This window comes from Microtus ochrogaster, chromosome 4 (genome assembly GCF_000317375.1).
Source record: "Microtus ochrogaster isolate Prairie Vole_2 chromosome 4, MicOch1.0, whole genome shotgun sequence".
Lineage (NCBI taxonomy): Eukaryota > Metazoa > Chordata > Mammalia > Rodentia > Cricetidae > Microtus > Microtus ochrogaster.
Genome location: NC_022011.1, coordinates 46,633,232 through 46,643,753, shown reverse-complemented (window position 1 = coordinate 46,643,753; position 10,522 = coordinate 46,633,232). Strand labels below are relative to the sequence as shown.

General features: G+C 52.3%; 1 protein-coding gene across 4 annotated transcripts in view; it reads left to right on the top strand.

Annotated features, from left to right (window-relative positions):
* The window catches only part of Ptpa (protein phosphatase 2 phosphatase activator), a 50,509-nt gene that overhangs the window by 22,942 nt on the left and 17,045 nt on the right, over positions 1 to 10,522 (top strand). The window contains exons 8-10 of one of the 4 annotated variants that reach the window (XM_005346125.3): positions 296 to 396; positions 4,238 to 4,345; positions 8,140 to 9,524. In XM_005346125.3, the coding sequence (XP_005346182.1) occupies positions 296 to 396; positions 4,238 to 4,345; positions 8,140 to 8,217 (287 nt within the window). In that variant the 3' untranslated portion in view covers positions 8,218 to 9,524. Of the gene's footprint in view, positions 1 to 295; positions 397 to 4,237; positions 4,346 to 8,139; positions 9,525 to 10,522 lie in introns of those variants that run through there. The other 3 variants (XM_026778866.1, XM_026778867.1, XM_026778868.1) reach the window with 3 other exon arrangements.

Sequence of the window (10,522 nt, the reverse complement as noted above, 5' to 3'; positions counted from 1 at the left end):
AAAAAGATCTTTTGTTTGTTTTTTGACACAGGGTTTCCCTGTAGCTTTGGAGCCTGTCCTTGAACTAGTTCTTGTAGACCAGGCTGGCCTTGAACACACAGAGATCCACCAGCCTCTGCCTCCAGAGTGCTGGGATTAAAAGTGTGTGCCACCACTGGGCTCACGTTAAGATCTTTATGTACTAGGCAAGCACTCCACCACAGCTCTGCCCCAGCATACCATCACAGGGGTTGTTGATCTGTGTGTGGTGGGCACCTAGTGCTCAGGCTCAATCAGAGGCCTCTGCTCTTCCCAGACCACCCCCACCTGGAGCCCAGACATTTTGTGGATGAGAAGGCGGTGAGTGAGAACCACAAGGACTACATGTTCCTCCAGTGCATCCTGTTCATCACTGAGGTGAGAGCCACAGCAGCCTCTGTTAGCCTGCCTCGGCTCCCAGGGCCTGCGTGCCCAGCTGCCAGCCTTCTCCCAGACCCGGAAGGACTCTTTCATTGTTTGGTTTGAGTGAGAGCTGCACTCTGCTGCCCCCAAGCTGGTCTTAAAATTCACAACAATCTTCCTGCCTCAACCTATTGACTGCTGAGGATTACAAAATAAATAGCACACTCAGTTCCCACAGGGCTCTTGAGCTGATGGATTAAAGTTGTAGGTATTAGCTAGACTTGATGACCTGCAACAGACTTGAAAGGATGGCAGGCATCGTCCATCAGTCCACCAACGAGTCTGTAGAGCCATGTGCTGTGAACTCAGGCTGGAATCCCTAGATGAGCTGGAGTGATGGGAGTAGTTAGCTGTGTTTGCCTGTGCTTCAGCAGTATGCCTGTGATGACAGTCCCTGGGCCCCATACCACCTGGCAGATTCCATAACTGGAAGGAAGCCCTTGTTTCACAAAGGCAGAATTCCCTATGGTGTGGTGCTGTAACATTCCCAAGGTGGCCCCGGGACCTTGAACATTCACAGCCTTGGGTCTATGCCAGCTTTCTGGCTCATCAAGGTACCCACAGTGTCGGGGCCTTGCTTCGTAGAGTTGTTGGAACTTTTCATTCTTCCACCTATACCTGTAAACTCTCATCCTAAATTTACAAAGTCCTGTCTTCCTTCTCTTCCTGTGGCCACCTGCTGTCTGCTCTGTGGAAGTACACACAACAACTCCTGCCCATGGACGCTACTCTTGGCTTCCTGGTCCTAGCTTCTGAGTAGGGAAGAGCCTGATTAGCAGTCTCGGACTCTTTAAGTTTCTTCTGGTCAGCATTTGCCTCAGGCTTCTGCCAAGCTCCAGGGGCCAGAGGGGAATGACACATTTTTTCCAAGTCAGCAAATGGAGCCTGGAGTGATGGCTGAATGGCCATTACTTGGTTCTTGGAGATGTGCTGCCTTCAGCAGAGTGGCAGGCTCAAGGTCAAGAGGACTTGGGGGCAGCCTAGCTCACTGCCTTGAAAACCAGCTTTGCAGGACTCCTTAAGAGTGAAGTGTAGGTTTGGGAGCTCTAGGATGAGGTGGAAGAACTAGATGGGGAAAAACCACACATTCTGCAGAGCTTGCTGCTTGTGTCCAAAAGCCTAAGCTGCTCTGCTTCCCTTGGCGGCCTGCCAAGCCTCTTGCGTCCTTGTCAATAATTCTAACAAGGAGACTAGCCAGGATGGGCTTTGGGGACTGGCAATCGATCCCATGCTAAGACTTAGTGTGTTTGTTTGTTTCTGCTGGTATAAAACCTCAAAAGCTTTCCCTAAGTTTGGGAGAGAGGACGCTGTAGAAGGTAGCCCAAAGTGGCCACGAGGTGGCGCTAAAAGTGCATTGAACTCTGGTGGCTTCAGGAACAGAGGTAGGAAGTGGGAGGGGAAGCTCTTTGGCTGTTGTGCACCTTCTTTGCAAGGCTTGGTTTTCTCTTGGTTCCAGGCTCTTGGGTCAGGCTCTGGTTGGTTGCTAGGCACTGTGGTAGCCAAGGGCCCTTTTGCCTTTGCTAGGTTGTCCGGTTACTGTTACAGCACCCTGCTCTTCACAGATAATTCCCCTGCCAGCCCGTGCACTTGAGAGGAGTGCGCAGCAGCGTGATCAGTGAGTGAGTGAGTGGCTTGGTTAGGACCACCAGACCCTGGGGTACAGCATCCTGGAAGTCTAGGAGGTGTTCAGGGCTCTGTTGCCTCTGTAGATCTGCAATATCTACTGGTCAAATAAACGTAAGGAAGTTGGGAAGGAAACCATTTCTCTTTGCTGGGCCTGCTTTGATAGCTCTGGGCATGGCGGCGGAGGAAGCCCACTTTGCAGGGCTCATACATACTGCTTCAGGAAATGAAGCCCTGGCGCCTTTAAGAGTCCAGGGCAGGCAGGAAAAGAATTTCAGTTTCAATCTGGCTTCTAAATTTGGAGTTTTGGGAAGGGAGGGATCAGATTTCAGCTGGAAGGGAAGGAGCTGACAGGAAGGCGCTGTGCTGAGCCTCCCCCCCCCCCACCCCGCCCATCCCCCTCAGTTACTGACAGAGGAACCATTTACAAAAGGCCGATTCTCTGGGGAGTGGAGAAGCAGGAACGCAGCGTCTGTGAGTAATTTCCTGCTCAATATGGCTGCTCTGACTCACACGATTCCCCGGGGGTCACTGCGGGACTGCAGTTGCTTGCTTGTTCTCGCTCTTTCTCTTCTCCCTTTGTGGCTAGAATGAGCTAATTTTTTTTTTTTTTTTTTGCCTTCTCACCCCCAACTCATTTTTCCCCCTCATTCGTTTTTTCTTTCTCTGAGTTGCAGAGCCTCCTTCTGAAGGACTTGTGAGACCTGAGGCTCTCACTGAATGCCTGGGGGTGGGGTGCCTCTCTAGAGATGTGCTGGGCCTCACAACTCTTGCAGCCTGGTAGACATCCTTTTCTGAGTGTCCCTTGCTGGTGAGCGAGGCTGGTCCCCCAGGCAGGACTCAGTATCCCTCTGTCTGTCTTGCCCCAGAGCCCTGGCTGAGCAGGCCTTGAGCACCTGCTGTGAGACTTGGCAGTTGGCACCCTGGTCCACAGCGCCCCCAGTCTGATGTCTCTGGCTTGCAGGTGTGTGAGATGAGGGTGGAGGACTGGAGAGACGGAAGGGGGAGTCTTTGCTGGAGAGTTGGGGTAAATCTCAGGAAGTTCAGGGCCCTGTAAACATTGTTCCTGCTCAAGGAGACTCCACAAATGCCTGGCAGAGAGTAGGGCTGGCTGGTGACCTCACCGCTGGGGAGGGACCATTGAGACAGACTCTCACTGGGGACTTTTGCCAGGGGAGGGAGAAATGGGGAAAATAGCAATGTTTCTAATTTAAATCTAGAAGTTGCTCTTACTGGGATAGAGACCTAGGGGAGTGGACTGGCACTAAAGTAGCCTGTGATGTCCCATTACAAAGAATGTTTGGGTTTATCCTTTCTGCTTGGACTACCCTGTACCTCACCCCTTCCATGTGGAGCCTTCCATGAAGGTTCTGGAACCTTCCACTCACTAAAGTCCAGGTCTCTGCTTCTTGCCAAACTAGTCACTTCGCTTTTTAGAGTCTTTCTCTGTAGCCTGGGGCTGGATGCTGAGTCCTGTTCCCAACATAAATGCTGCCTGTAAACTGGGAAGGCAGTGAGGAGGGCGTGCTAAGCTACACTCTCAGTGGCAGACTCCACTCAGGACACAGGCTTCCCTTTCCTGGTGCTGCGGATCTGATGTCACAGGAACTGCTCTGGACTGGCTGCAGTACTTCTCTGCCTTCCTGGGGTCAGATTCTTGAACAAGAAGGACCACAGAGATGGACTCCGTGTTCCTGCTGACCTGTCGCTCTGAGTCTGTCTGCCCTCCTCTTGACCTGTGCTGCTCTGGAGCTGTAGCCTCCTTCCTGTCTACTATGTAGAGCCTCTCAGCAGGCCCTCCACAGCCCCTTTCCCACCCTCTGAGGCCTGCCTGGCACTGTACAGTCTGGGGAAGGGAACCTGGCTGCTGTCTGATTGGAAACACATCTTACTCTCTCAGGGTGGAGATTTTGTCTTCCTAGGGCTGCAAAACTTGATCGGTATTGGGAATGGAGCCTCAGTGTTACAGTCTGAGGGAAAGAAAGGGAAGTGGAGGATGTGGACGAGAAAGGTTCCATTTTTTTCAGCAGTTACAGGCCAAGCCCCCTTCCCTTATCAGTGTACCTGCTCCCTCCCTCCCCATCTTATGAGTGTCCTTGCTGCAGGAGAACAGGGGCAGACCCCTGGGCAGCCTCTGCTTTCTGCTTCTCTAGTCCTGGACTTTCTTTTCCAGATGAAGACCGGCCCCTTTGCAGAGCACTCCAACCAGCTGTGGAACATCAGTGCTGTCCCCTCATGGTCCAAAGTGAACCAGGGCCTCATCCGCATGTATAAGGCAGAGGTGAGTGGGGTCTGGCCATCACGCCTGCCCCTGCTGTCCCTTAGTCCTGGGGTGAGTTCAGGACTGCTAGTTCTCTCTGAACTTGGGGACCTCAGAACCTAATGGGCAGTCTCAAGGCACTGAGCAGAAACTTGCATAGCGTAGGGATTGAAATGGCCCCTGCTGCTTGGGAAGTTGGGGACTCTCTTTCTACTTGTCAAATGGCCCGAAGCCCCTCAAAGCTCTGGTAACCTGAGTATCTCTCCCAAAGTGACGTAGGATGGGTGTGATCCTAGAGCTACCTAAAGCAAGCTGTCCTACTATAGGAGGTAACTGGGAAGAGGTAGAGTCAGGTAGTCATTGGCATTCTTTAGTGGGAAGGATATAGGTGTTTCCCTCTGCTCTCGGCTCACAAATCTGCTGCTGGGATACTTTTCCCTGCTGAAAGGTGCCTGCCCTTCCTAGTGCCTCCCACACTCTCCTCCACAAAAAGGCAGAGAGGACACCTTCTACCTGTCTCCAGTGGCTCCTCCCACAGCTCAAGCATTCTAGTCATTGGAAATACTTGTCTTATGCAACCCCTTCTCCCCCTCCCACTCTCTAACAGCCTCAGGTATTGTCCTGCAGCTGCCCATCTCTGATTCTTGACATCATCCCTTCTCTTCTGTAAATTCAGCTCATTGAACTCAGAGCTCACCCCATCCATCAGAGACAGGACAACGGGGAAGGTTCTAGAGGCTAGCCAGGCCAGATTTGTAGTGTAAATGTTTCCCACTGGCCTGACACCCTTGGATTGGTCCTGAAGGGGTTAATAGAACATGGTCTGATCTGGGCCGTGGTGGTGGTACACACCTTTAATCCCAGCACTCGGGAGGCAGAGTCAGGCGGATCTCTGTGAGTTTGAGGCCAGCCTGGTCTACAGAGCTAGTTCCAGGACAGGCTCCAAAGCTACAGGGAAACCCTGTCTCGAAAAACCAAACAACAACAACAAAAGAGTGTTGGAACCTGGTTAGAACATGGTCTGACCAGGTCTGGGTCTAGGCAGCTTTCTTCTGTTCTTCCCTCTTTGACCCTCTTTCTTTAGACGCCACATCCTATGTTTAGGCTTCAGCCCACATGCCTCTCATCTGGGAGATCATTCCTGGAGCTGCCCAGACTTCTTCCTGTTCAGCATGTCAGCTCCAGCACTGGGCACTACCCTTTGTCCTATCTCCACAACCTTACTTCTCTGATTCCCTGTAGGAAATACAGAAAAGACCGCCCTGCTGCTGGTCACTCCACTGCTGGGGAAGTGTCAGCATGGAGGGTGTGTATAGCTTCCCTCATATCAAAGATAGAACTCCAGCTGCCTCCTTGCTTAGAATCCCAAATGCTGGCTTTGTGTGTCTTCAGACCTGTGTTAATTCAGCTCCCAAGGGGAGGGCCAGCAACCAGGCAGATCTGCAAGCTGAGGGAGGAGCCAACAGAAACAAGAGGAGGGCAGGACAACAGGCCTTGGCGGCCTTGACCCGAGCTTCAAGTCCTAAGGAGCTGCTAGGTGTCTGTAGTTGTTAATGAAAGGTCAGTGGGGCTGAAGACTGGACGTTTCACCTGCTGTACGCGGCAAGTGGGAGCTGGCTCCTGCCTTGGCTCAGGCCCCTATGCCAAGACTGGATTTGTAGTGTAATTCACAGCTTGCTGAAGCAATGAGGATTTCAAGGCTTTGTAGGACCCACTTCTTTTTGGTGATTTTTTTTGGGGGGGAGGGGAGCAGGGATTAAGACAGGGTTTCTCTGTGTAGCCCTGGGTGTCCTGGGAAACGCTCTTTAGACCTCAGAGATTCTCCTACTTCTGCCTTCCAGTTCTGGGATTAAAGGTGTACGCCATCATTGCCCCAGAGTACCCAGTTCAGTTCTTTTTTGTTTTTGTAATTTGGTTTTCTGAGACAGGGTTTCTCTGTGTAACAGTTCTGACTGTCCTAGAACTCGCTCTGTAGACCAGGCTGACCTTAAACTCACTGAGTTCCGCCTGCCTCTGCCTCCCCAGTTCCCAGTTCTAGGATTAAAGTGTGCGCCACCAGTTCTTTTTTTTTTTTTAATAATTTATGGTTTATTTAACTTTATTTTTTGTGCATTGGTGCGAAGGTGTCAGATCCCCTGCAAGCTGCCATGTGGGTGTTGGGAATTGAACCCGGGTCCTCTGGAAGAGCAGTCAGTGCTCTTAACCACTGAGCCATCTCTCCAGCCCACGCCACCAGTTCTTATTGGTGCTTTTATCTCTGGTCCCTGAGAATGGGGGCTGTAAGCCGTTGCCCAGAGGGCCCAGGAAAGGACCTACTTTTCAGAGGCTCACTAGACTTGAAGTACAAGGCTGTGGCGCCCTGAGCTGCCAACAGAGGCCTGCTCAGACCTGGCATTAGACAGTTAGTTGCTTGGAGTGGTTCTTTTCTTTTTCTTTTTTCTTTTAAGAGAGGTATTGGGCTTTCTGGGCCTTGTATGCTGGTGGTCTTTCTGTCCTGAAGGCTGCCACTGTACCTGGAGAGTCCTACCTCTTCTTGAATCACAGACCACCCAGCCTGGACTCCTGGGGTCAGGAGGTGGTAGACTTCACAGCCCAGGCACAGTAGTTGGCCAGTATTGCTGGAAGAAAGGCCCTCTTTAGATGCTTCTCCTGCCCTGGTTTCTTGTCCTTCCTCTAGCCCTATAGCTTCTTTCCAGCTCAGGTTCCACAGTCCTCTAGACAGAAGGCGACTATTTCTGCCCTTCCCCCACTTGCCTTTCTGGCTTCTCTTCTTTGAGAGCTTGAGGCAGGTTGACCTTTGACCCTTTCTGGAATTCCAGGCCCTGAAGGGGGGGGGTGACTTCTAAACTCCCACCACTTCCTGATGACTTAAGCACCCTGGCAGCTGCCTTGCCTCAGGCCTGGACATGTTGCTCCTCCCCCAGGGACAGGCTGCACTTCCCTTCTCCCCACTGTCTTGGCTCAGGCCTGACTCCATATTGGAGTTCAGTCTCTGTCCTTCTTGTCCTATATGCACTCCTTTCAGTTCTGAAGCTGCTTTCTGGGGTAAGGGAAGGTGAGGCAATCAGGTTACTCCTTTGACCACAGACAGAAGCCCTTACCTCCTGTGAGTCTTTAAGTCTCATTCTCCAGTAACCTAGAGGTCCCTAGCGCACGGAGAGTTGTTTCTGAGGCCAAAGTGTAGACCTACCAGCCTGGTAGGTATAGCTGGGGCTACTGTGACAGCCTGTGGCAGGCTAGGTATGTAGGGGTATGAGCCTGGGGTCAGGCTGCCTGTGCGTCTTCACTTTTTCTTACCACAAGTCTGAACTGGGCTCAGGGAGTCCCCATCCCTTTGCCTACCTTCAGTGCCTTTGCCCTGACCTCCACAGAGGCTGCTGCCAAGGTGGGACAGAGGTATCAGGTCTCATTCTAAGAGTGAAGATGTCTTTTCAAGCCAGACGCCCAAAGACTACAGAAAATAGGGTCTAACCTCCTCAGCTGTGCTCAGATGACTCCACACCTCTAAGGGCCAGGACTGGGATGGGGGTTGTGGGAGGATCTTTTCTATTTCTTATGGCCAGCTTCCCCTCTGGGTCAAGTAATGTCTCTCAGATGCCTGTCTTGACTTCTACTGTGTGTATCTTTGGAGGGGAAGAATAAGGACAGGATGAAAAAGTGTCATCCTTCTGTGTATAGGCCAGGGGCTGCTCTGATTGGGTGGCTTCTTGAGCATTAATGGATACCCCATAGTTTGAGCCTTCATGTTTGTCTGGTCCCTGGGGATGCAAGAGACCAGCCAGGCCTCACCTCCTGGTCTCCCCCTCCTTTCTCAGTGCCTGGAGAAGTTCCCTGTGATCCAACACTTCAAGTTCGGGAGCCTGCTGCCCATCCATCCTGTCACATCAGGCTAGGAGAGGCTGAGCCACCAGAGCCACCCTGGCCAGTTCTCCTGTGCCCTCTGACCCGGCACCCCTCCCACCCACCTTTGTTCATTCTGTTTGATGAGAGGCTGTTTACTGAGATGGGTACTGAACAGGGCCTGAGTTGGAGGAATTGACCAAAGTGTGGCCAGTCTTTGACTGTTCGTCTGGTGGGCAAGCAAGAAGAGAGGGGCTGGGACCTGGTCCCGGGGCCCCTGCCCACCCCTGTCCTTCCTGCTTCCTTTCTCTCTGCCCAGTCCAATGTGGAGACAAGGGCATCCTGCTCTTCCCATTGCTTTCCCTTCCCATGACAAGACTCCTCGTTGAGAGAGGGGACACTGTGCCTTTGGGGGCTGGCTGGTCAGCTTCCCGAGCCGTGTTCCACTGGGTTTCTGCTGTGGGGCTGAAGGGTGAGGCTGTCAGCAGCTGTGGGGAGGCTTGGGATTGGGGAGATGGTGGGTAGAGGGGCTGTGGATGATGAGGATGGCTTTCTCAGGGTAGCCTTCTAGGCCCTGAGGTTACCTGTGCCCATCCTCATTCTGGCTTTTGTTCCCTGGCCCTTGGATTTGCCGGGTGTCGAGACTATTAGTAACGTTCCCCTTCCTGGGGGTAGCTTAGCTATGGAAACTGCTTCTGGCTCCTGGGAAAGCCTGTTGATTGGGTGAGACCTCTTTCCAGAACTGTCTCTGTCAGGGAGAGAATGGTAGAGACTCAGGGAGACTAGGGCTGCTGTGTTTGTGAGAATCTGGCCTCCTCCAGTCACTCTTAGGCCTGATCAGTTCTGCTACCTCCTTCCTGCTTTGATCTTGAGCTTCACCTGAGGCCCTTGCTTACTGCTCTGCTTGCTTGGGTAGGTCTGTGGCTGGCATGAGATGTCAGGGGAGACAGCAGCCCTCTCTTTCTCCCTCTCCCCTTATGAGAAGAGGCAAGCAGTGCCCTGGATATGGACTGCAGAAGGGGACCTAGTCACAGTCACCAGTTTCTCCGAGCGTTGTGACTGAACTGGTACCTGTAGGCTTCCCTGCCATACTCACCTTGTTCTGCACTGCCCATCCTGTGTCTGTGTCCATAGACCCCTTGGGGAGTGGACACTGAGGAGCACAACCCAGGGGCTTGGCCAGGGCTTAGTGATGATCTGAACAGAGCTGAGGCTCAAGTCATCAGTGTCACAGGCAGTGTCCTAGGAAAGGCCCAGTGCCAGCCTCCCTTCCAGGGCCAGGCCATCGCCTTCCTGGCTCCTTCCCCTAGTCCTGCACCTCCCTTGCTGTTTGGATTAAAGCCTCTGTTTTACACCTGTCCCCCGTGTGAGACATCTTTTCCTGACTTGTCTGAGTGACTGTTCCCTAGCAGGTCTCCTCCCCATCGGCTGACTTTCTGAGAATGGAATGTGTGACAGAGATTCAAGCAGACAGGGGGTTCAAATCCCAGCTATCCCTCTGCTCACTCCCAATGACAAGGTTGTAGGTAGGTCTCTGAGCTGCTCTGAACCCCAACCCCTTCATCTAGAAGATGGATGCAATCACATGTGGCTCTGATGAGCCCGAGACGCGGCCTGGCACACAACACATGCTGTGCTGTCATTGTAGCAGCGTGCGCCTCCTGCAGCTGCTCTGGACTCCTGTCAGCCCTACCTGTAGTTCTTAGTTAGCCCTTTCTCCTGAGCTCACCTTCTGATCCATTGGCCGAGGATGGCTATATGTGGACTCCTTAGCCACCATGCTCTCCTGAGATTGCCTGTCCTGAGAATAAGCCTTTCTACTGGCCCTGGAGGCTGTGCACAGAGGCAGGAAGAGAGCCTCAGCCCAGTGCCTTTGCTCTTCCTCTGGACACCCTTGGTTGCCCAAAGCCTTGTTGTGGAGTCCAGCACACTGGAGTTAAAACTGAAGGCCAACTGTTTACAATGGAGGAAATCCGTGATGCTTGACTTCACCTCTCGGAACTTCAGTTTCTCGGTCCAAAAAACAGGTATAATAATGCATCGTAGTCTAGAGCAGTGGTGCTCAACCTTCCTAATGATGTTGCCCTTTAATAGAGTTCATGTTGTGGTGACCCTATCCATAAAATTATAACTAATTTTACTGTTAGAATTATAATATAATACCTGTGTTTTCTGATGGTCTTAAGTGATCCAGCCCCAAAGGTGTTGCGACCCTGTTGAAATAAGAGCGGCGGAGCTGCGTCCCCAGCACCCGGCCGCCTGCATGGCTAGCTTTATACCCGAAATAATTACACAGAAACTGTATTCTTTTAAACACTGCCTGGCCCCAATAGTTCCAGCCTCTTATTGGCTAGCTCT